Genomic DNA, 27,122 nt, shown 5'->3' on the forward strand with positions numbered 1-27,122 from the left:
GAAAAGTCTGCCACTAGTGTTTCTACAGTGGGTTGTGGTGAATGTTTCTGTCAGAATGGATCATGTTTTCAACTGTCTTGCTTACCTTTTCTCTAGACATGATTGTGTGGATTGATGCCAACAGAATCTCTCTATAGTCTTGGACATCCTCAAATGGCCTTCACTAATTGTTCTTGATTCAGTTGTGTTCCTAAGGATTAGATATTTTTGCTTTTGATTTTACCTTTGCTGTGTTCTCTATTTCTTTGACCTTTGAATTTAGCTATGATTTTTCTATATCTGTCACATAATTCCACTTTTTTTTTTCTTTTGTAAGGGTTAGAGAGTTAAAGGAACTGAGTGGCTAATATGCTATCTTGCTAGTTTTGTAAATCTTAGAACATACTGTCATTATTTTTGCTGTAATGTTAGCATGTCATGATGTTTCCTAGTAATATATTTTTACTGAAACAAGAAAGTATTTTATAAACTCTATAAACAGTTTTTTAAAGGAAATATTTTTTAAGTTTTTTAAGGATTTTAAAATATGATGAAGATTATCAAGTGATTATTATAATTGTTATAATTATTATAATGATTATTATAAGTATAATCATGAGTTATTAGATTAATATATGTCTTTCTGTCCTTTTTTTGTTTTATTCTTTGGTTTTAAAGTTGCTGCCTTCATTTACAAATGATGTGGTCATTACTTGCTGTGCCTCTTTTTGTATATATCTTAACTCAGTTTATCAGTTCTTCTTAAAAGACAGAAGAGAGATGGTAAAACAAATAATATTTCTTGTAGTGGTATGTGTTATCTAGTTTGGTATATCCCAGTAACTATAGTTAGAAGTGAAACAATTATTGTTTAAAAGACAGCTTACTGTGTGACATTATTTGGAGGATAGGGTATCTAATTGAGAAATTGTTTTGAAGAATGAGCAGAATTTTGTCAGGTAAATCATATAGACTTAAATTTAAAAGAGAGCATAGAAATCCTTTAAACTATTTTTAAATTTTATTTTTTAAACGAGGAATTTCAACTTAGATTGTTTTGGCAGGGCTTACATGTATAATAAATAGAAGAGCTCTTCTATCCACACATTGTAGAGGAGAAGCAGAGGATGAGAATGGCATAAGCAAAGGCATCTGAATGGGGAGGGAGCACAAGGTATGCAAAGGAGAGAATCAAGTATCCTCAATGCCTGGAGTGTGGTCTTCATGGAATAGAATTGTATGGGAAAAGACAGGAAGGACAAAGGGATGTCAGAAATCACTTCTTTATTAATATGTCCTGCTTCATTTCTGATGGCTGCATTCTATACTGGATTTTTCTTTTTCCTTCTTTTTTGCTTTGACTTCCCAGTGGTCTATAGTTTTGCTGCTTTGCTCAAAGCCTTATGTTTTATTGTGGAACATGGCTGTAATACTCTGCATCTTTATGAAATACATGGCTTTGAAGGAACAGACTGGAGTAGGTTCACTTAAAGATTACAAATAAATGGTTGTTTAATGTGTAAACGTTTTTGTGTTTTTAAGAGGATACATATGACTTTGTTCATAAATGATTTTGAAGTCACTTTATTATAAAATAAGAATTTTATAATACTTGATATTTAAAGTTGACAATGATTTCCTTGCAAATGGCATATTTGGATTTTTAAATTTTCTTTTTTTGTGTGTTGAATTTATTCCACAGGACCCCTGATGATCTCTCCAGCTACATTGTGGCTTTGCAACAGAGAGAGGTTGAGCTGACAGAAAAGAGCACCAGTAGTACAAGCAGGTAAGGGTGCCTTGAATCTCATTCTTGGTCATAAATGACTCTCATTTCAGGCTCTTCTTGGAGACTTTATTTGAAAGAAAGGTTATCTTCTTTCCATTTTAGAGTTAGCCACAATTTGTGCTCTTAGAGTAAAAGCAAGGATATAGTCTTTATAGATCTTTAATAAATAAGGTCAATAATATCAATAAGGTTAAAATTTAAAGAGTTCAGACTGTGAATATGCTGTTTGATGTCCTTTGTAAAACCCAAATTTCAAGTGAGAATTGCTTTATTCTTGAAAAAGATCTGTACACCTTTCTTGATTTCTAAGTAGTTTTGTCCCCTCATGTTAGATGTCTGATTCCTATAGTGTGTTTGTCTTTGAGCAATACCATTCAACTCTTTGCAGTTGTATGATTCCCCATCTCTTTTTTTCTAAGACATGAGTATTGAGGCTCTTTATGAAAGAAATGTGTTTATTTAAGAACTAAAGAAAGCCCAGTAATCATCTTGTCCATGATTGATTCATTGATGGTGAGGGAGAGATAATGCTGAGCCTAGGTGTGTATCATTGATTCTCATGTTGCAGCCCCTATCATCCCCTGAAAAATGGCTTTTTCTATGATTTATTAGTAGCTAGAAGGATTTTTTTTTTTTTTTTTTTGTTATGGTAGTAGTAGTGCTGCTTCTGATTGCAAAAAATAGACCTTTAGAAGCATCTGGTCACACCAAAAGTAATTCCATCCATATAGTTTTGAAATGTCAAACAATAATGATTGCTTTTGCATTTGCATGAATTTTGCATTGTCATCAGTGACCTCAAATTATCTTGACAGATTATTCCATTGTGTATTTAAACAGACTAGATATTAGTTGATCGTATACTTTTTTTGCATTTAAATAGTTTTTATTTTTCCAAATACATGCAAACATTCACCTTTTCAAAATGTTGTGTTCTAAATTTTTTCTCTCCCTTTTCCTGTTCTCCCTTCCCTAGACATCAAGCAATTCAGTATAGGTTAAAAATGTGCAGTTCTTCTAAACATATGTCCATATTCATCATGCTGCATAAGAAAAATCAGATCAAAAGGGGAAAAAAAACCTGACAGGAAAAAACAAAACAAAACAAGCAAACAAATAATAAAAGCAAAAAAAAAAGGTGAAAATACTTTGCTTTGATCCACATTCAGTCTCCATAGTTCTTTCTCTGGATGTGGATAACTCTTTTCACCACAAATTTATTGGAATTGCTTTGAATCACCTCATTGCTGAAAAGAATCAAGTCCATCACAGTTGATTATCACATAATCTTCTTGATATGTACAATGTTACTTCACTTTGCTTACTTCACTTAGCATAAGTTTTTATAAGTCTTTGTAGTCTCTTCTGAAATCAGCCTTATTACTGTTCTTTTTATATAAAATAGTAGACCCAGTAGACACTGCTGGATCAAAGGGGTTTTTTGCAGTTTGATAGATCTTTAAGCAAAGTTCCAAAATGCTCTCCAGAATGGTTAGATCATTTCATAATCCCACTACCAGTGCATTAGTGTCCCCAGTTTTTCCAACTCCCCTCCCACATATATCATTATCTTTTCCTGTCATCGTAGTCAATCTGAGAGCTGTGAAATGGTACCTTGAAGTTGTCTTAATTTACATTTCTCTAATCGATACTTGTGGCGACTGTGCTAGCTCCCAGGACACTCAGAATCAGCCTGAGTTAGGAGAGCAAAAGTCCTTAGTCTTTATTCTTGGTCTTTAGATGCAGGATTGAACATAATGGAAGCAGAATCTCCGCTACCACCTTCTCCCTCGTCACTGCCAAAGTGTGACTCTGGCTAGTCTTACTCCACCCCCTCATCCCTCCTACAATCCTCTGTATACACCAGTCATTGAGCCAGCACAGGATAGTAGGAAGGGCCATTTTCCAAAGGTATGCCCATAGAGTATTGTGGAATGAGTAGTTAGCCTCAAGTGCTCGGCAGTCCTGACCTCAGTGCATGGACTCAATAGTTTCAGCCCTCTACAAATAGTGATTCAGAGCATTTTTTTATATGACTAGAAATGGCTTTAATTTCTTTGTCTGAAAATTATCTATTTATAAATTGGATAATTTTCTATATTTTTTCAACCAAAAGTTTTTTTTTTTTAATGTTGTTTCCTTTTATGATTTATTTAGACAATATGTAGTAGGAACATCCCTGAAAAGAGTGCAAGAATAATGCATGTTCTTCCCATGTACTTTAATATCAATAGTTTGATTTAAAATTCAGTTTAGAAGAACACTTGCCTTTGAGAAAATCCAGTATAGCAAAAAGAAATAAGCCTTGGTATCCAAAGATTGTAAATTAGTCCACATTACTGCCACTGGTACCTTGTTTTTGGCAAGGTACTTAACATTTGGACTTTGGTGTTTCCATCTATCGAATAGAGATCAATTTACAGAGTCATAGTCACGTCAGAGTACTTTGAGTGTTTCCAAAGAAAGACACTTTTTGACTAATGATCTATTACTTAATTGTAGTTAGTTGAAGGCAGCTTGCTAGGTGGAACATGGCTCTCTATTTTACTGAAGAAATGGAAGGAAAAATGAGACTCATGCCTTCAGATTTCAAGATCATTGTGTTTGATTACTTTCTATACCAGTCTATTCCCCAAAACTTATTGATAAACTGGAATGTCATTAGAAAGCTCAGATTTCCTTTAATCTTAAGGACTTATTGAGAGTGTTGGAAAACAAAATCTTTGTTTCCATGCTAGTATAATTCGGTTGCCATTGAACTCTGCTTGCCCCTTTAAATATAATCTTTCAACAAGGTTAATCATTCCTATAACTATGAAATATCCTCATATTTATTTTATTGTTTTAACAGGACTTTTTTTTTTTTTTTTTTTTTTTTGGCTCACAGACATTTCTTTTTGCTTTAGCATGATGACTTACAGGATATGAGTTAGTTTGCTAGTATAAACTATAAATATCTTTTCTGTCATATAATTGATACCTACATTCTTTCCTTTATTTTAACAGCATTAATTTGGGTGGAACTCTCTCTTCTATGTTGCCTTTTTTAATTCAAATATTTATTTACTTTTTGCTGAATTGAAGAAGATATTGCTAACAAAGCTTTATAGTTACAGTTACACTAGGTTCTTAAGAAATAAATTTCTCCTGGAAAGGTAGTAGTAGAGAACAGTTTTGCTTCATATTTTTTCTTCTCAATCCTCATCTTTCTTCTTCCTCACTTCTATGAATTGTGCATTGTCATTTCTCTACACATTCCTGCTGTGGAGATGGGTAGGGGCTATCTAGCTAAAGATGAGAGAGGGGTTAGTGCTCCTAATATCATATTACTTCACTGTGAAATACATGTGCATGCAGATTCACTCTACCTTAATGTCAGTTTTGAGAATTCCTGTAAGTCTTCTATATTGTGCTTTGTCTGAATATTAACAGCTACTGACTCATTGTCTATATTTTCTTATGTATGAAGTAATAATACCAATCTCCAAAACAGTAAGCTTTCTGATTTAAAAGAAAAACAAAAACCAATAGCCTTTCAGCATTAAAGTTAAGACTTTGTATTTTGGAAATTCATCAGAAGGTAAAAAAAGATGTATGCTGCTGTTCTTATTGGTAAACAAAGATTGATAAAGACAGTGAAAAGTGTTAGGTTTTGAATTTCTTATTAAATGGTTTAAGTCATTCTCTGTTGCTAGAACAGTTTGTATACACTAGTTGAACTATTTGGATCCTTGAATATTATTAATGTCTTTTAGAAAGAGGTAGAGGGGGAAGGATATGATTTCTTTCTTTCTTTCCACATGACAGAAGCAAAAAGGGAAAATGAGTAAAATCAATCACAGCCTTCTGGGCAAAATAATGGAAAGTGCTATTAATAGCATATGATGGATTGCACTGATATTTGTATTCTGTGACTACAAGTTACATAAATGTAATATCCAGTGGTAAGAGCAACAGGAGCCATCATTGAACCTCGGGAGCAACCAGCAAAAAGTGATAATAAATTTTTTGAAAAGGAAGGACAATGGAGTAATTCCTTAGAACTTGCAATTTGATAAGACAAGTAAGCAGCTCCACCTTACAGGGTGTGAAAAATTGATATTCCTTGGGAAGACTGCTGAGTATAAAATTGAGAGATTAATTTAATTATGAGTTCCATTAAAATTACTGTGATTAGTGTCTTCTGAAGTTTCTCCCAGGATATATTCTAAAACAGTGACCTACTGTCTTCTAAGATTATCAGTTCCCTACTTAAATGAATTCTTTGTTTTGAGGATCTATTTTCATGGCTGTGATTCTGGTTTATTAAAAAATTTAGCTCAGAGAGGTTAAGTTACTTACCTGAAATTTCACTGTTAACAGGTATCTGAGACACGTGAGATCTTCTTGATTCTCTGTAGTGCTCTGTCTTTTAGGCAGACTAACCAGAGTTTGTTTTCCTGTCCATGATACCTATGTGCTACCATTAAAATCATTTTTTAAAAAAAGGCATATAAAACAATGACATATAAAATGCTATTAATGTATATTCATATTAATAACCTGCCCCAAAAGGAAAGACAATTGAGGATGAGATAGCATCAAGTTAATTCCATTGAATGAATGGTAGATTTCTTTTCAGATTAAGGTTGCCTAAGGCCTTTATAACACATATAATCATGCTTTCATTTTGTTATTTTAGGGTGGGAGTGGATGGAGTAAGACACCAAACGAAATAAAGGGGGGAAAAGTAGCTATTACTTTGACTAATTTCTGTACTTTTCCAGACTTGATTATGCATTTTTTCTATAGAATAAGTCTGTTTAATCCTGGATATGCTCAATGTTTCCCCCTGAAATTGTTCTCTAAAAAAGTCAGAACTCCCTTGCTATTAATTGTATATTTTGCTGAAGGTGAGAAAGCAAAAGAACAAACAAAAAATCCAATTTGTAAATTCCTTAGGTGCAACAAAAATCTAGAAAACCACATTGAATTGGAGAATTTAGTGCTGAATTGAAGGCTAGCAATTTGGAAAGAAGGTCCTTTATTTATTAAGGTAGAGTAGTTTCAAGGAACATTGTGGTAGGTATGTTAAAAGGTTTTTATGATATAATTGTGTGAAAAAGATGTAAATATGCAATATATTTCTGAAATAGGTTTAAGAAAGTTTACGTTTGCAGATTCTGATAGTGAGAGATCTTTGTGTCATTATAACCTCTCCCTTATACTTGCAAATGTTTGTCAGTACATACAGTTTTCAAACCTCCATAACCTAATTTTTGTTCATTGAGTTGGCTAATAGCCAGAATGTTTGAAACCTTCCTAAATGATGGCTTTTTGGCCTACTTTTGACTATGTCCCGAATCCATCTGTGTGATGCAGATAGAATTGTGAATTCATGTTATCTTGTGAAGATTTTTCTCCTGAAGAACCAGATAATGCCCAACTTTCAGATAGCTTTGGTGAAAATACAATGATAATCTTAAAATCTTCTCATAAAATAATTCCTTGCATTTTCTCCCAAGCTAAATCTTTTAGTAGAGCTAAGTAGAAAATAGATTAGACTGAGTTATAGCTTTGAATAATTTCATGAATCCAGACTAAATCCAATAAGCATTTATTAATAAGCACCTTTTGTGTAGAAGACACTGAACTAAGCAGTTCGGGAATACAATGACAAATGAAAAAGTGTCTGTCTTTAAGGATGTGCAGACTATTGGGGGGAATAAAACAATTACATAGAATTATACAGTATATACAATAATTTGAGGAAGTATTGAATACTAATTGAGGGATTAGGAGTGATTTGCCCTGGGAAATAGCATGTGAATTGAGTCTTATGTAAACCTAAGACCTCTACAAGGTAACAATGAGAAAAGAGTGAGGTTCATTCATATATATACCATGTGTATACCAAAAAGAGAAGGAATGGAATGCTGAGGGCTGACTATTAAGGGGAATAAATAAGTATAGGTCAATTTTTAATGAAATATAGACTCCTTAAAGAAGACTAATTTGAAATAAGTCTGGAAAAGTAAAACAGCCTAATTGTGTAAAGCTCTAGGGCATCTAGATAGTGAAGAAGGTAGAGTGCTGAATCTGGAGCCAGGAAAACTGACTAATCTTTATGAGTATAAATCTGGCCTACTGTACTTATTAGCTGTATGATTGGGGCAAGTTACATAATCTTTATTTGCTCATCTGTACTATGAAGTGGAGGAGGCAAACCACTCCAGTGGATATGCCAAGAAACTCAAATGGGCTCAGGAAAAATCAGATATAATTGAAAAAGACCAAAAACAATAACAACAAGGCTCAACTAAGGATTGTTTGTAGTTTGTCCTAGAAGCAATTTGGAGCCAGCTAAGTTTGCTGAGTAGGGAGAGTTACATCAGATTTGTGCTTTAGGCATTTGTGTGGAAATTATATTGGACAGTGGAGAGATTAGAGGCTAGAAGTTCAATCAAAATACTTTTGAGGTAGAAAAGGTGAAATTTAATGATAGTCCGAAGAAGAGTCACTGCCCAATCAGAGGATAGTATAGCAGAGGATAAAGGTGGCTTGAAGCTACAAATGATGATTGACAGCTGACTGGATATACGTTCTGATTGGGAGGAAAGAATCAAGGATATCTCTGAGTTAATGAATGTGGTTGAGTCATAAGTGTCTTCAGCTAGGTGACATAATAGATAGAGTGTCTGGTGTGAAGCCAGGAAGATTTATCTTCTTGAGTTCAAATCTGGCCTCAGAAACTTACTAGCAGTGTAATCTCGGGCAGGTCATTTCACTCTGCCTCAGTTTCCTCAATTGTAAATGAGATGAAGTAAGAAATGGCAGGCCTACTCCAATATCTTTGACAAGAAATCCCCAAGGGGGTCATGAGGATACAGATAACAACTGAAAAAGGACTGAACAATAAGAAAATTTTTGTCTTTTTTATTTGTGTCAAGCATGTTTGTAGATGTATTTAAATAATTTATGCATGATACTTGAGGAAGGACAGTTTTAAGTACTAAGTAGGTGAATCAGAAATGAATTTCCATAGCTTTATGTATTATAGGAGTTAGAATTGAGTAATAAATGCATTAAAAGCATGGGGGGAAGAACCCATGAAAATTCAGATATGGAACTGAGAAACTATATATTTCAGAAACAGCAAATAACCCAATCTGGCTGAATCATGAAGTGCTTTTTGTTTTACATATCACAGAAGTGGGAAATTTGAAAATTAAATATGAAGTAAACAAATTGATATTTTGAAAAATTGAATGAAAAAAAGAAAATTTTAAAGAAATAAACCCAGATTTATACAGTTTTTGCTAATTTATAAGAAAAGGGAGGAAAACCATACTTCAGTTAAAAAAAATTCAGAACAAGATTATCAGTTACTAATGCTTCTAGTATTAGTATAGAAGTGAGAAAGACAGTTATTAAAAACTGTTTTGATCACTTAATTGCTTAAATAATGAAAATTGTTTAATGAAATTTAAATGAAAATTAAAGCAAAATCACTGAATATCTACCAAAATATACTCATGTAGCTGTGATCTCATTGTTTTGGATGTTCTCTATAGTAGAACCAACTACTCTATAGTAGAACAACAATAGTTACCAACCCCATTCATTTTTGTCTGTCTTTCCATAAATTCAGCATCTTGGGAATCCTCACAGACCTTCTTTGCTACTTCCTAATATCATGTATGTATCCAGGGAGCATTTGGACTGTTTTTATCCTTTGCCACATAACCAGCCAGCCCATTTTTTTTGTCATTCACATTCCCTTGATAGGTTTTACTTTTGTTCTCCTGAAGCTTTTCATTTGTTAAGAGTTGCCACTTATTCCCAAATACTAACATGTCTCTCAATTTCCTTATTTGTGACTTTCATTTCCAGTTCTTTGGATATTGTTGTGTTCCATGTTTTCCCACTTCCTCTGCAACATTTATTATTTTTTCTCCTGTCATCTTGGCCAATCTGAGAAGTGTGAAGTAGTATCTCAGAGTTGTTTCATTTACAATAAATGCAGATTAGTTTTGATTAGTTTCAATACTTATTTATGTTAAAAACACTAAAAAGCAGATCAATAAGAGAATCCTTTTTTAATAGGATAAAAAGAAATCTTTAAAAATCTAAGAGATATTTGTAATTGAAAAATGCTATAAGATAAAGAATAAAAGCTAGTCCTCAGGTGATATATAAGTTCAGAAATGGCTGTTTTTAAAGGAAGAAATAACATCTGGAAATGTATACCTATGACAGTTGCACCATATAGGAGGATTTATATGAAGTGATGTAAAGCACAAAATCAAGAATAAATAGAATATAAGTAAATAAATGTGTGCATATGCATATACTTATACATGTGCTTGCATATATATGTGTGTACATACACACATTTATATCAAAACATAATTTATAATATATACGTTTATTTGAATATGTCCACATGTATATATATGTACACAATGTAATAAATAATATATAAAAGTTACATTTGTATAATCATATATCATTTTTTGATCATTTGTGGTATAGGAATTACCATTCATGTGCCCTCAATACATATTATGTGAGGACTGGCTTTTAATTAATTTATTACACATTAGATTTATTACACTTTATTACAATTAGTTTAATTACACTCATTAGCATAATTAATTACAAATAGCTCTTGGTTTCTCAAAGATTTCTTTTTGTCATGTTAGAAAAGGATTCTCATCCCTCTGCTTTTTAATGTTTTTTTTTAATATAAGTATTCAAACTAATTAAAAAATTAAAAAAGATACTGCATTTATTAGAAGTAAAATTATTTTTTATTTACTAATGCAATTTATTATGCTGATTTCATAATTTCTAAACATCTTTGCATTCATGGCATAAATGTACATTGATGTTTTCAATTTATTGAATTTACTACACAAGCTATCTATGTCTTTGTAGATAGTTATTTGAAATATATGGAGGTTTTTTGATTTGCTCAAATTGCTAGTATTGTCAGAGATAGAATTTACATTTCATGTGTTTCTCATTCAGAGATAAATGCTGCTTCATAGTGAAAATGAAAATAATAGGAATGGACATCTCAAATCCAATACAAAATGTAAGGACCAATAGCTCCAGAAACACTATAGAAAACAGCAGTGCATTGGTACTTAATTTGTATTTGGAATTAAATTAATAGATTTTAAATGTTGGCTATGATTATTTTCTAAATGAGGGAGTTGAAATTGATGCTTTTTCAGGTCTCTTCTAGCTTCTGTCTGTGTTTTCCTTATCCTATTGATGATATACTCTATCTCTTTTTTTGTGTGTGCGTTTGGAGAGATAGGTCAGACAGTATCAGTGACAACTTGTTTATTTAATTGATTTCTTTGTTATAAGCTAAATAGATTATTGCTAATTAGAGGTGGTTTACAAAACAGAAAACACCAAAAAACATTTTTAAAAGTGAACTTTCAGTAATTTAAGAAATTACATTTCACCCATCAAATTGACATATATAATAATAGAAGAATTCAGTCATTGTTGGTTGTTGAAAAAAGAACACATTTATTTGCAAATTATTTTGCATTAATTTGTAAAGTGGTATGGAATTATAAAATTTTTAAAAAATTTTCATAACTTTTTGACCTAGAAACTCCATCTCTAGATTTGTTTTGTCCGAAAGATAAGATGCAACACTAGAAAATATTAATTGAAACATTGTTTATAATAGCTAAAAGTTGGAAACTGATTTTGCCAAATATTTGGGAAGTATTTGTGATATGTGAATTTGTTAAACTAAGGAATGAGGAATTCTTGAAAAATTCAGATAAATATATGTGAAGTAATGTAAAGTAATAGAAGGGGATTAAAATGAACAATATACTCTATGTTTTCATTTATATAAATGAAGCCTCATTAAATGTTAACAAAGTCCAGGTTAGACACAGTGCTTTATAATGGTCCAACAGTCAGCTGTAATGATTTTTGTTTTGTTTTCTTTAAATATTTTTAAAATATTTCTTTAAATATTTTTGCAGCAATTGTTAATTTTTAGTGTTTAATTTTTAATTTGTTTAATTTTTAGTTTTAGTTAATTGTTTAATTTTTAGTGTTAATTTTTATGTGATGTGAATCTTATTAAAACCAATCAGATAAAATATAAGAATAAAAAAAAAAGACAATCAAAGATAACAGCCTGAGTACTTCATTGATACTTCTGGAACTTTAAAAGCCCTAAAAAAACCATTTTTAGTATGTTGGGACTCCCCAGTTAGTTTGGGAGAATTTGTAGTAGTTCATGGATCATAATCTCATATTATAAGGATTTGATGAATTGTGATCTGCATTATCACCCTACATGGGTGATGTGAAAGGTGTGTTCATCTGTTGATGTATGTGACTAATATCATTAGTCTTGTTAAAAGTACACTCCAAAAAATACTGGGTTTGGAATTTAAGGGTGGAAGATTTTTAGGACCTCTTGGACACAGAGCAGAGATCTTATAGAATAATCTTATAGAATAATAATGAGTAAAGCATTGTTCTGTCATGTACATGTCATAACCACCAATCCTGATCTTTGTATATATTGTTTTTTCTTTATCCTCCTGGGGAGAATGTAATAAGCATTTATAAAATCACTATTAAAGATAAGTATCTGTCAAATTCTTTCTCTCAACTTTCCTTACATTTGGATAGGAATAATAATAAAGAGACAAATATTTTTTAAAATTGTTTTATCTTATTTGACTCATAAGAGTGGTCAAGATGTATTATTGATAAGGATATTTGTGAATGAGAATGTAGTAGATAAATTATAGAGTACCCTCTGTTTTGTCCAAAAACATGTTTTGAAGGGTACAACACAGGCCTTTAGCATATTTTTTTCTCATTGTTGTTAAGCCTTCCTAATGAATTTAGATTTGTGACTTTTGTTTTCCAATAATGAGGATATCATGGGGCCAATGAGGTATCTTGTTCAATCTGTTCATCAATAACCTTTGGACTCAACAGGGAATAAATGCTCAGCCCAGTGCTTTGATTCCTACCCTCTTTTTTGGGTTATTTTGACTGTATTAGTTCTCACCATTCTGTTGGTTTGGTAATTTGCCAGACTGTTTGCTAGCTGATTATGTTCTGTTAGTAAAGGTAGGAAAGGAAAGAAGCATCTAGTAAATACCTACTATGCCAGTTATTGCACTGAGTGCCTTACAGACATAATCTCATTTAATCCCCATAACAACGAAAATAGGTGTTATTGCCCTTCATTTAAAGTTGAGGGAACTGAGCCAGAGATTCAGCAATTTACCTGTGCACACTAAGTTAGAAAATTTTTTGAGGGTGGGCTTTGAACTCAGTTTTTCCTGATTATGGGCCTAAAACTCTACCATCAAGTTACCTCTTAAATGAAAGGAGGTAGGGAATTCATAGGCCTAACATAGGAATAAATTTATATAGTATATAGTATCTACCATAGCCAGGTATGGTGCTAAGCAGTTTTTTTTTTTTTTTTAAACTAATGTGTTATTTGATCCTCACAACAAATCTGAGATATAGGAGCTACATTTATCCTCATTTTATGGCTGAGGAAATTTAGGCAAATAAAGATTTCTCAGGGTCACAGAGCTAGTAATATCTAAAGCTAAATTTGAACTTGTTCAAACACTGTTCTATCTACTGTGCTACCAGCTGCCTTATATCAATGATCTGACTGGTTTTTATTAACAGTTGCCAATTCAATTTGATTATCTTTCCTAAATCCTTGAAATTACTGATCCTTGAAATTATCATGAAATTTATATGGTAATTTTGCAACCATTTACTAAGGACCTGTTTTGTGCTAAGCACTTTTCAACATGCTAGGGAAACAGGAGGCAAAAACAATCCCTAACTTAAGGGAGCTTACAATTTAATGAATGAGAAAACATACAAACAACTCTGAGTAGACAAGATATATACTGGATCAATTCAAGATAATATTGAAGGAAAGCATTAAGGGGAACAGGAAGAGATTTTCAGAAGGTGGAATTTTTATGAGACTTGCTGGAAATGAAGAGAGGGAAATGGAGAGAATTCTAGACATGGGATCAGCCAATGAAAATACAGTCAAGAGATGAAATGTCTTGTTCAAATAACAGGAAGCCAGTGTCATTTTGATCATAAAATATAATTGAGGGAATAATGTGTTCAAAGACTAGAAATCTATTGGGGATCTGGCTCATAAAAAAGTCCAACAAAGGATCAGTTAAGGAGCCACTTGTGTTTATTGAGTTAGGACTCTTTTGACATGGACATGTTGCTCTAAATAGATCAATTATGGCTGAGTAGAGGGTGGACTCAAATGGGGACACATTTAAGGTAGGGAAATCAAGCAAATGGAATCTAGGGTGAGATGAAGAGGAACTATAGTACAGTGGTGGCAATGTCAGAGGATACAAGGGATTGCTGTGAAGATCAAGTAGAGAAGATTTAGCAACAGATTGGGAATGGTAGGGTCAAGAGTTGAGAGGAAGAATGTAAGATGTGGAGGATGACAGCTGGGAGAGGTTAAGTTTTTCACAGTAATAGAAAAGCTAGGAAGACAGAAGGGTTTTGAAGAAAAGATAATGAATTCAGGTTTGTATTTTGAATTATATGTGTATAGGACATCCATTTTGTAGCTCACTCTATTCTGCATCTGCTGTTCTGCCTTATTTTCGGTTCAAAGGTTCCCGTTTTTACCAGGTTAAGCATTGTCATCTCCAATATGCTCACTAAAGCCTTGATTGATTGCATTTCCCTCACTTTCCTCTCCATTCTAATTGGTGGGTAAAAGGCCAGACTCCTCCCAGTGCTTCCTTTCTAGAGGGCAGAAACTAGACTTTTCTGTTCACTCTGCTCTGTATTTGATAATAACAGATTATCCATTGTATATGGCAACCAGAATGTGATAGCATGTTTCACTATTGATGATAAATTATGGCTACTTAAATAATTTTCTAGGTTTATTTTAGAGTTTTTTTCCATCTTACAGAATATTCTTGTATTCCTCTCTGATTACTTTATTTCTTCTAAGGCCCTAGTCTTTCAGACCAGACCACTCTGAAACAAGGTTCACTCTGCCTTGTTTCAATTCCATGGAATAAAATGCCCCCTTGTTTCAGGTACTCCTGGTCCCTATGTTACTTTCTTGCCTCCTTTTTTGTACAGATTATAAGCTCCTTGAGGGCATAGACTATATTTCTTTTTTATTAATAGTTCTCTCAGTACTTAGGACAGTGCCTAGAACATGGAAGGTGCTTAGTAAATGTTTATTGGATTGGATAAACAGAAGAAGAAAGCCAAGGAATGAACCTTGAGGTGCACCCATTGTCTTCAAAGGGAGCTGGATGTAGCTCCACCTTGTGAGACTTGGTTTTCAGTGTGATTTACATCCATTACCTTGTTTTACTTTCATAACCATAGGTATGCTGAGTATTACCCTTTTTCTACAAATTTTTCCCTTATAATACTTCTCTTGTGGTTGGTTCTATGATATTAAATATTTGATCTTGTCCTGTTTCTGTGCATCATTGCAGTACCCTCTCCAGTTGTTCTTCAACACAAATTGATATGCCTGAAGCACAGGTCTTGTCAAGTTATTCCTCTGATGTCAGAACTTCAGCAATTCCCTCTTGTGCCTAAAATAAAAACTTTTCTATTTGACTTTTAAGGTATTTTTACATTGGTTCTCTCCTCATTTCCAGAATGGATGTACTTTACTCTCTTTGATACATTTTTTCTTTTCAGCTGGAATGGCTTGCTCTTTATGTGATGTGGATCTTATTTATTTTTTAAATTAATTTATTTATTTTGCCGAGGCAGTTGGGGTTAAGTGACTTGCCCAAGGTCACACAGCTGGGAAGTGTTATGTGCCAGAGCCCAAATTTGAACTCAGATCCTCCTGACTTCAGGGCTGGTGCTCTATCCATTGCACCACCTAGTTGCCTGTATGTAATATTTTACATTTCATTTTTCAAGGCTTTGTACATTTTCCCCATGTCCTTTTATTCATTGATGTTTCTTAGAGTCACCAACTTCCTCCAGGGCCAATCAGCTGCTCCTTTTATTTCAAGAAGCATAGCCACAAAATTGTGAGAGCCCTTTCCCTTAGAATTTCTTTGTATAATTGTTCATATGTATGTTGTTCTTTCTTCCTCCTATTCCTACCCTACCACCCCTACAACAGACTTTTGCTTCTTGAATTCAGGGACTCTTAGTTTTTCTTGCTATGTTCATAGTAGATAATTCTAGCTCAATCCTGCTTTGTCCAGTAGTTACTCAAGAAAGTGCTTTGTTAGAGTGTATGAGCAGCCAGATCATCCATTATATATGGCAACCAGAATGTGATAGCATATTTGTTCACTATTGATGATAAATTAGTCCTTCAGACCAGACTTGTAAGCCAATTATATTTTGTATTTCTTCTAGGTTTCTTAGGAAATTAATGTATGTTATTACCCTTTTAGTTCCATGGATCCATGTGAAGATTTCCTAGTTTACATAAATTCTTTTCCTGTTGAACTTAGATATGCTCTTTAAGGTGAACTTGACTTCCATTCGAGCTATCTCCCACCAAGTCTCATGCTTCTCTTAACATATTTTAAATTGTAGAAACAGTAAGATCCCTTGGGTTTTAATGTCTGATATGCTTATTGTTCCTTTTGACATAAATATAATTGGGCAAGCTGTATCTAACAGAACCTGTGTCTAAATGGTTGTCTGCCTGAATAGCTCATTGATGAACCTTCATGGCTCTCAGATTCCACAGCCATGTCAAAGTCCATTTAGAATGAGCTTTAGGGAGTCTCTTTGCCAACTGATGGTGGTTTCAAAGTAAGAGGCTACCAATTTTACAAGTTGAGTTTCCCTGTGTTTACCTTTGGATTATCTTTGCTAACTAATCATTAACTATGTGTATCATGTCTTGATCTACACAGAATTATGTTATCCGGAAGGAATTTCCTAAAAATCATAGCTGCCTCATCTTTTTTCTCTATGATTTACTGAATTAAAATAATCCTAAATAAATGAGCTACTTCTGCCAGAAAATATAATCTTTAGCATTTCTTAAGAACATGCTCTAGATTCTTACCATTTCTTGCTTCTAACTTTCCTTGTAAATTTTTAGGTTCCTTGCCCCCCACCCCCACTCCCCTTTCCTGCTGGTAAGCAACATCTATTGTAAATCCTTCAGTTAAAACTTTATTTAATTTTTTCCCTCTGTTCAAGTTATTTGACTCATATTAATGTGTAATATAGTTTCTGCCTATAAATAGCTTATACTTCTAGAATGGCAATTAAGATAAGTCATTATATGTTAAATTTTTAAGCTACAAAATAATATTGGAATTCAGAGTTTAAAAAACTTATATTATCTTTGGGGAATAGACAGACCTTCATTTCATGAAGCAGTTAATATTTTAGAAAGAACTTGGGATGTAATGATTATAGATTTTGGAAATAAGTAAACTGTTTTGGTTAAGATACTGATCATTAGTTTGGTTTCTTGTTTTGCCCATCTATTAGATGATATTTGGGATTTAAATATGTTGTCATTTGTCATGGTAAATTACATTTATATGGTGTTTTAAAGAATACAAAATGCATTATTTATCATGTAAGGGATGTAGGAATGGAAAGGCCTTAGAGCTCCTCTTATCTAGCTCTCTCTCTTTATGGACTAGTAAACAACTTGTCTGGATGGGTTGAGCTTGATTAAATTCCTCAAAATCATTCAGTACATAACAGCCAGGACTACAAGCCAAATTTTTGGTGGCAAATTTAGTACTCTTTTCTACCCTGTATTCTCCCCCCCCCCTGCCCCCCCCCCCCCCCCCCCCCCCCACAAATTATCATTTTGAAAGTATTGGTAAATTGACTCCACCTGGCTTTGCTCTTTTATTCTTAACTTGATTGGATCCTGTACAATTCTATGGATGTAAAGGACCTTAATCAAGAACAGTTAGATAAAGGAAGGAGAAGGTGGCATTCAAGCTAGGGTTCAGAACCTATGAGGGGTCTAGAGACTGTGAGGAACAGCAGCCCTAGTAAATAGAATTGCTTTTTTTTTCTTTTACTCTTAATGACAATTTTTCAAGCATTATACTGGGTTTACTCTGCCCTTTCCCTTATACTCCACCTTTTTGCATGGCACTTGTGGTTAAGTGACTTGTCCAGGGTCCCACAGTAAGTTTCAAGTGTCTGAGGCTGAATTTGAACTCAGGTCCCCCTTACTGCAGGAGTACTATACTTTTATGTGTATTAAATATATTAATATTGATAAAAATAGAATCAGTATTCATACTGATTGATTATGGTCTAAAAGAGGATAATAGACTACAGAGATCCCAACTGATTTTCACAACAGTCTTGTTAACTAGGTATTATAAATATTCATATCTCAGTTTTATTGTTAAAGGGAGCTGAGGTTTAGAGAACTGTTGACTTGCCCACAGTCCCACATTTAGCCAATGTTACAGGTGGAGTTCAAACTTAGTTCTCTCTTGAATCCAAGTTTAATAGTTTTTCATCTTACTACTTTGCCTCTCTGTGACTGAACTGAGCTCCCTAGAACTGGTTGGAAGGACTCTATTAAGTTTAAAGTACATGGAAGGGATTGAATTACTGACTTGTATGTTGGGTTTTTTTTTTTTTTTTTATTACAAATACTCTTGAAATAAATCGTAACAAACTCACAATTTGCCCTCCTCATTATTCCTATATATATATATATATATATATATATATATATATAGACCCTTAAATCAGTTAAACAAAAGAGCATGAAGGAGAAATTCTTTACATATTTATTAAATGCATTGTTGGGTTAGTGTTTTCTCTTGCTATTTATTAGGATTTATTTGAGAGGCTTGTATTTTAGCTTAAGCAAGTGTCTTCCATTGCTAAGGTAGAGCAAGTGGGGGTCAACTGTAATGCGGCTTGAATAAAAGCTACACTTGCCTTTCAGCTCTGATTTATTGTTTCTAGCCAAAAATAAGAAGTGCCATTATTTGTTATTCAAGAGTTAATGCCCAGGCCTGTGGTGGTTGTGCTTTTGCTCTCTTCAATGGTAGTGATTGAGAGCAAAAGAATGGGCATCTTTGGTTTCCTGTTTGCATAGTTTTTGGCGCCATCCTCCTAGATGGGGAGCAAGTTCCCAAAGTCATACATACACCGACTGGTTTTAGGCTGTTTTGAAGCTTTTAGCACAGTATCTCACTAGAGAATAAACTTTTGTTCTTTGCTTCATAGTTATATGGAAACATCTAATTTCGCTTCAGTTAGCAGCACGTGGGAAAGCCATGTTCACCCTGAGTTTCTTACTGTGCTTGATCTGAAACAATGGCAATAACTATCTAGTTTAACACTTAATGTGTCATATGCAGGGCAGGTAAGTAGAGGCTTTTGTAGAAATAGCTCTACTCTGCAAATTTTTTTGAGCATTAATTCTGTAACATTTCATTTATTTTTTCTCATATTTTAATGTTTAAAACAAGGCTGGCAGTTGGATTTTAGTGCTGCTTACTCTATATCCTCAGCATACCCCCAGTGTTTTAAGTTGTAAGTTGAGTTAAATTTCACATATTTTATTGAGATGTGGGTGGTCTTGAAGACTAGTGGTCTTGAAATTGAAATCACAGAACTCTCACTAAGTACATTCAAATTGGGATCCCAAAGTCATAGAAACCTATCTGAAATCTATACAGCTGTGACCTGAGATAGCAAAAATGCCACAAATGAAAAGTTGTGATGCATTACGGTCAAAGAAAAGGTTAGTCTTTAACTGAATGTGGATCAGAATAAAAGGCTGGAATGAGATAAGAGAGTCTGGATTTAAATCCCAGTTATGTCTCATTTTATCTGAATATTTTATATTGGACAAGGAAGTTTAGCACTACTCTCCATCCCTCAGCCCATACTGGCCCTAGCTTCTAGTTTCCACATTTTGAAAATGAGCTTTTTGAACATTTGACTTCTGTAGCTTTCTTTATGTCTAAATTATAATATCCTTGTTACTGAGAATAAGAAATCACGTTTACATGAGCCTTTAAGGCTTACAAAGCATTTTCCTTACCATAACCATGTAGTTTAGGCACTTCAGATATTGTCCCTATTTTGAAATTGAGGAAATCATGTCCTAGACATATTAAATGACTTGGCTCCAGTTATGCATCTGTTGGTCTTGGATTTGAACCCGGGTCTTTGGAGTTCAAATTCTGTGCTTCTTAACTCCTTGATGCCTCTTTAGTTTGCAGTGCAGACATTTCTTTTCTTTCTTTCTTTTTTTTTTTTAAATAAGTTTTTATTGCCAGAACCCATGCCAGGGTAATTTTTTTACAACATTATCCCTTGCACTCACTTCTGTTCTGATTTTTCCCCTTCCTCCCTCCACCCCCCTCCCCCAGATGGCAAGCAGTCCTATACATATTAAATAGGTTACAGTATATCCTAGATACAATATATGTGTGTAGAACCGAACAGTTCTCTTGTTGCACAGGGAGAATTTGGATTCAGAAGGTAGAAATAACCCGGGAAGAAAAACAAAAATGCAAACTGTTTATATTCATTTCCTAATGTTCTTTCTTTGGGTGTAGCTTAGCTGCTTCTGTCCATCATTGATGAATTGAAACTGAGATCTTCTCTTTGAGTGAAGACTTATTTCAAAGGGTATTGGATGAGTTGTTGGGGCATGGGTTGCTGAAGTGTCAGCTTAGGTAGCTTTCATTTTTCTTGTATTTAATAGGATAGAAGGATCACTTCTACTACTTGGATGCCCTGACTATCTCTGAAAGAATCATATCAGAAGTCACTGGATACTGAGACCTTGGCTAAGCAACAGGATCAGAGATTCAATATGGTAGAGTGAAAGGAGCCAGATGTCCTTGGCTGTGATCCTCATTCTGTTGTTAGCTTACCTTGTAAATCACTTTTTGTCTTCAAAAAGCTTCAGTTTGTCCTTCTCCAAGAGGGCCATGACATCAGGGAGGGGGTGCCATGAAATGCAAGTGAGTTGGATTTTAGTGACCGAGGGCTATTCAAGGTCATCTGCCCCACTTTCCCCTCCAGAGCCTGGGTCCAGTGGTCAGGCATAGATCAGGATGATGGGAGATGATCCTGGATGTAGTAGGAGACCTGGGCCTTTTTAAGTTAAGGCCTTCAACAGGTTTCAATTTGACTGAGGCCACACCCATTCAGTGATTAGAGCTGAGTAGCAATTGAGGCAATGAATCTCCTCTTTTCACCTAGTCAAGAAACAAAAACAAATATACATCAAAATAAATTGGGGAGGCCAAGACCTTCAGGGTTTCAGGACAAAGCAGAAGAATTTGAGGACTGTTAAGGACCATGCCTAAGTGAAGGGGCAGGTCAATTCTCTGAGAGCCTCAGCAACTGTAGATCATATCACTTGAAGGAGTTGCAAAGCAGCCCTTTACTAAGGCAGTTGTTCCTTGTGGATTGGGAATGAGATAAATTGGAGGCAAGAGGGAAGAGGAGAGAGGTCAGAGAATATAACTGCCTCTCAGGCTCCTTGTATCATCTTCTCACATGAAGAGATCTATTCTACAGTTCTGAGTTAAGACCTCCAGTAGCCACTGGCAGGTGTATCACAAGAGAGGACCCCTAAAGCTACCTCTAAAACTCTCACCACATCTGTGCTATTAAATAGAAGATCCCATTTAAGCATTGTTTGAATGAAGAGGACTATAGAGAATCTTTATAAAGAAACTATTGTGTTTCTTTGCACCAACCTTTCATAGAAATCCACAGTCAGACTCCTAGGAACATAACAAAAGTATATATATTTGTTGCTAATTCCAGTCAGGTCTATTCACAATCGTAGGGATCACAGAGTTGGAGTAGCCATGAAATTTAATCAGTATTTCACTAAGAATGACTTCTGTAATGGATATGAAGAGTTGTCACCAGTCATTGATTGAATTTCTCTAGTAAAGAGGCAGGTGCTTTCACCTTTGGATAACCTTGATTTTTGGAAGTTTTTCTGGACATCAGACCTAAATCTGTTTCTCTTCTACTTTGACACATTTTTCTATTTCTGGGGCCAAGTAGATGTGATAGCTTTTCAGAAACTTAAAAATACTTTTTGTGGTCCATTTATATCTTTTCTTCAGATTAAATATCCCCAGTTTCTTCAACTGATCCTCAAAGGGAATAAGCTCAAGAATCTTGAATATTTTAGATATTCTTTACACCTTCCAGTTTACTAGTGACTTTCTTAAAATACTGTCTTTAAAACTGAACCTATGTTCCAGATGGGTTTTGATCTGACCAAGGCAGATTATAGTCAGCATGTTATTGGGTTTTTTTTTTTTTAATAGTAACTTTTTATTGACAGAACCCATGCCAGGGTAATTTTTTTACAACATTATCCCTTGTACTCACTTCAGTTCCATTTTTTCCCTCCCACTCTCCACCCCCTCCCCTAGATGGCAAGCAGTCCTATATATGTTGAATATGTCGTAGTATATCCTAGATACAATGTATGTGGAGCATGTTATTGTTTATTGAGCTCTGAGTTTAAATTTCTTCATCCATTAAATAAGAATGTTAATATTTGAATTATCATTAATATCATTACTTGAATTATCAAGCATTACAATGTATGTGAAAAACTATGAATAAATTATAGAACCTATTAGGTTTCAATGCAGAATGTATACATATAGGATGAATTTGTAAGAATATATTTGCTTTGAGGTGGCCACCAATAAAAGTTGAACTGAATATCGAGATCCATCAAAAAAATTTTCTTGAGTTTTAGATGCTACCACCTTGCAACACAAGTATAAGAGTTTGATTGTAGTATATTATTGATACTTTAGGGTGCCATAATTGACTATCGGCCATTACTGACCAATTATTGTCTCATATATTTATTTAGACATTTTGGTTCTTGATTATATTGTGGCAGTTTTTTGCTTCTTTCTCCAAACTTCTAATGAAGTTTTCCCCCCCTTCTTCAATTTTAGCTTAGTCTTTTTATTTTTAAAAAGACAAAACCACTATGCTAAAATTGAAAACAAAACAAAACAAAAACAAAACACCCCAGCATAGGATGCTGAGAAGCATAAACATATTTTTGCATCAGGGAGCCTACAAGGTCTTCAGTTCTCTTCTGTCTAGAGAAGAGCAATGACAGTTGGAATTTTAGCAGCTTTGTTGCAGTGACTAAGTTTGGACATAAGATGGTGCCTTCAGCCTTTGAAGTCATTTCCTGCTTCTCATCCTGTCTCAGGCTCCTTTTCTAATCCTCTCCATCTAATGCTGTCACTAGGATTATAAATTTTGTGGCCAATTAGAGAAAATGAGAGTGAGTTGGAGAGTTGCTAATGAAAGAAAGTAACCTAATAGCTAAGAACTTCTTGAGGTGAATGGGTCTTTCTCAAATATATTTTAAGAATTTTCTTTTTTTTTTGCTTCCTCGCTTAAACAGTTGCTGTCAGGCTTTTCAAATCTTTTGAAGCATCTCTGGCTAAAAGAAAAGAGTTTGTTTTTTGTTCTTGGCAAGACTGAAAGATTCATAAATCTTTGTTGAAATTTTAAAGACCAGAAAGAAGGATAGGGGTCATGGCATTTTAAGTAATGTAAAGCTCTGATTTACTTGGTGAGTCTATATGTGAGTTATATGTGGTCTAGGTATGTTTTTCCTGGTCATTTGTAGAGATTCCCAGCTCTATTTTAGTTAAGATTTATTTATTTGGATTTTCATTTTACTTTTCCCATCTATCACAAAGAGATAGTAATAATATATTGGAAAACATTTAGATAGAGAATCTCAATACTAGAATGTAGACTAAGATCTAGCCTTGGAATGTTCTCTAGAGGTGATCTAATCCAAACAGTTTCATTTAATTGAAGAGGACCTTATAGAAAGGTTCAGCAACTGCTGGTAGTATCTGGTACAGCTGTATTTTAGGTCCAGCTCTGTTTTGTGTTCTTTCTTTGCATTTTTGAACAAATCACCTTTATCTATGCCTTTTCTTTTTCATATGGTCGAGATTTGGCCTTTCTATACATCATGAAAATGGTATAAGTAGCAGGCTGTTATTGATATCATTTGATTATAAAGTAATAAAACTTATACCCAGACAGTTTATGGAAGATTCTAATTAATTTTTATATGGATTCATTATTATTTAGGCATCATGATGTAGTAGATTCTGTGGATATATATATATATATATATATATATTTTTTTTTTTTAAAGTTCATAAAATCAACTCCTCATAACAAAACTTATATAGAATGTTTTTGGTACCTGCTGAAAATTGATTCAGATATCTTAAGTTCTGCTACTTTAACATGTGGTATACTGAAAAGAGGACTGTAATTAGGAATCAAAAGACCTCTAACCTAGCCCTGATTTGTCATCTTGCAGTCTTTTGCAAATCATTCTCCATCTCTGGACATTAGCTTTTGTAAGTGAAATTGAAGGCAGGATGCACTTAAGAGCTCTAATTTAGCTGAGTAAATTTTCTAATTGAATTTTCTTAAATAAATTCATTTCATATTACCTACTATGCACCAGTAGCTAGAAGAACTAGGATGAAAATTGATTTAGTCTCTGCTATAAAGGAGATAACAAACTAATAGAAATTCTCTGACTCTCTAAAGAAGTCCTTATAATAAGGGAATCCTAGCTAGGCTCTTATCTTCTTTTCTCTATTTTCCTTACCATGTGTCCAAATTTCAGATTTCCTTTACTAAGAAACAATTTGGCTTTTAAATCTTCAGAACATTGAGTGGGAAAATAAAAAAAATATATGAATCTACCTTTATCTTCAAGTAGCTTTTTCATAGACTGATAAATTTATTGATTTTCGCTTTTATGAAATTCAAATACTTTAATTTGAAGTGAAGAAATTAAGGCCCACAGGGAGTAAACAAGATTTGGACCCAATTCATCTAGTCCAGCAGTCTTTTTTGCGTATACCTTTTCCTTTGTAATAGGAAAGTTTTTAAAGTGCTTCTGATGTTTAAAGATACCTCATCTGTGACAGTATTATAGTGCCATCTCCTGGTTCCTTTATGTGACTGAATGCCCATTTAGAAAGATCCTGTTTATTGGTAAATAACAACCAAAGGGGGCATTTTTTGGATGAGGTGACCTTTTTGAAAATTTCAAGGGCTCCTGCTATGTCTATGTATTTGGAGGTGGGCTATGCTTAGGAGAGGCTACCTGATACCCCCTCTTTCCTCTCATTATGTTTATTCAGTTGACATGAAGTTATCTCTGAAGAATCTCTGTGGCAGCCCTGGGAAAGAAAAGCATTTTTTAGAGCTGATTTTTTTCTTTTAATTGAAGCTTTTTATTTTCAAAACATATGCAAGGGTAATTTTTCAACACTGACCCTTGCAAAACCTTGTGTTCCAATTTTTACTCCCCTTTCTCCTACCCTCTCCCCTAGATGACAAGCAATCCAATATATGTTAAAAATAGTAAAAATTTATGTAAATTGATTATAGACATACATATTTATACAAATTATTTTGCTGCACAAGAAAATTTTGATCAACAAGAAAAAAAATGAGAAGGAAAATAAAATTCAAGCAAACAACAACAAAAGAATTGAAAATGTTATGCTTACTTTTCACAATCTTCTCTCTCTGTGTGTAGATGGCTTGAATCACAAGATCAGTAGAACTGGCTTGAATCATTCCATTGTTGAGAAGAGCCATGTTTAGGGCTGCTTTTGAAGGAGAAAGATTCCCTCCTTTCTTGCCTTACTGATTATGATTTTGTTGTGATATGATTATGTTATGATATGTTATGATATGATTATGATATGATATGTTACGATGTGATTTTGTTTCTTTATTCTTTGATTGCAAATCCTTTTTCTATTGGACCTTGCTGTTTCATTTATGCTTCCTGTTTCGTATAACTTACTTCATTTCTCAATCTTGACCACAGACTTCTCTTGTTGATTGATATTCATTTCTTAAAGACATTCAGATATAGTCCTATAAGAAAAATTTTTTTTTAAAATTTGTAGCCCCCTAGGCTTCTCAATTCTCTAATTTTATAGATAAAAAAACAGAAGTCCAAATTGTTAGATGACTTGTCCAAACAGTGGTCAAAGTAGGATTTGAATTTAGATCTTTTTATTGTTGGAATCCTTACAAAGTGTTAAATTGATAGAGACAATAATTATCTAATTTAGCATGGTTCATTATGATTGATCTGATCCTACAGGGAGATGTTATGGGCCAGAACTTGAAACAAAGTGATAACTCAATGGAATTGATAGAAGAAATGCTTATGTGTTTGGGTTTGCACCTTTGAGAGTTCACACATTAGCTCATACGCATTAGTTCACAAGTTTGGGAGATTCACCAGTGTTCACAAGTATGGGAGATACACAAAGTTAGCTTTGTAACTTTGTGAATTCGCACCTCCCATAATCCCACTCTCGGAGGAGAAGTCAACCTTTGAGAGCGCATAAAAAGGAGCTGAGTCAGTGAAGTCAGTTCAGTTCGGAAGATTGCCAGGGATTGGAGTTGAGCTAGAAGCTGAAGCTGGCAGACAAGTTGCAAGAGCTCTTGGAACAAAGGAGGGAGAGAGGCCTCTAAGAAAGCTTTCTGGACCCAAGGAAAGAAAGACTTGCAAGGAGAAAATAAACATTTGGATTTTATCAGCTGGCTGCATTTGCAGTGATTATTACTCTGAACTGAAACTAAGGTTGCCTCCAGAAAACTTCCCCAAGAAATCTGCTCCCAGAGAGAACGATCATATATTATAAAAAAGAAGAGAACACCACATTTTATCTCAAGTTCATTATACTTCATTCAGAGAAAAAACTAGTAACTTTGTTTTCAAGTTAAAATAATTTTTACGTAGTATTGCTTTAATCTGATTTCCACCTTGTACTGAAAGCAGTGTTAGCTTAAAATTTTTTTCTAGTTTTTGCATCATGTACTATTAGTGGTCCTCATTCAGTGGAAAACTTTAACATTTTTCCTATTGGGATCACTATTATGAATGATCTCTCCCCTCCCCTCCTTTTCTTAATATAGCAAGAAATGGCATTTTGTAATTTGGCAAATCCAAAGGAATGATCCCGGATTTCCTAGACCTCATAATTCTTTGGAGCTTGGGATCTTTTTACAGCAAGATGTGATTCTGTTAATATTTCATACTCACAGTTTGCTTGCATATATTGTTTCTATCTTTAAGATAATATTTACATATTCATAACACTTCTAAATAAGTTTTTATTGTTAAGGGAATGGAAGTGAATAAAATAACAAACTCCGTTTTTATTCAAGCAGTGACAAAATTCAAATTGCCAAAAGTGAAATCAACTTCCAAGTGATTGTTTATTTTCTTCTGATGCTACTACTGTTTATG

At 33.8% G+C, this 27,122-nt stretch overlaps 1 protein-coding gene across 6 annotated transcripts in view; it reads left to right on the top strand.

Annotated features, from left to right (window-relative positions):
• MAD1L1 (mitotic arrest deficient 1 like 1) overlaps positions 1 to 27,122 on the top strand; it is an 851,829-nt gene that overhangs the window by 118,121 nt on the left and 706,586 nt on the right. For all 6 annotated transcript variants that reach the window (XM_031950245.1, XM_031950188.1, XM_031950409.1 and 3 more), the window contains one exon: positions 1,682 to 1,768. In XM_031950245.1, coding sequence (XP_031806105.1) covers positions 1,682 to 1,768 — 87 coding nt within the window. The remainder of the gene's footprint in view (positions 1 to 1,681; positions 1,769 to 27,122) is intronic.

This window comes from Sarcophilus harrisii, chromosome 1 (assembly GCF_902635505.1).
Source record: "Sarcophilus harrisii chromosome 1, mSarHar1.11, whole genome shotgun sequence".
Classification (NCBI taxonomy): domain Eukaryota; kingdom Metazoa; phylum Chordata; class Mammalia; order Dasyuromorphia; family Dasyuridae; genus Sarcophilus; species Sarcophilus harrisii.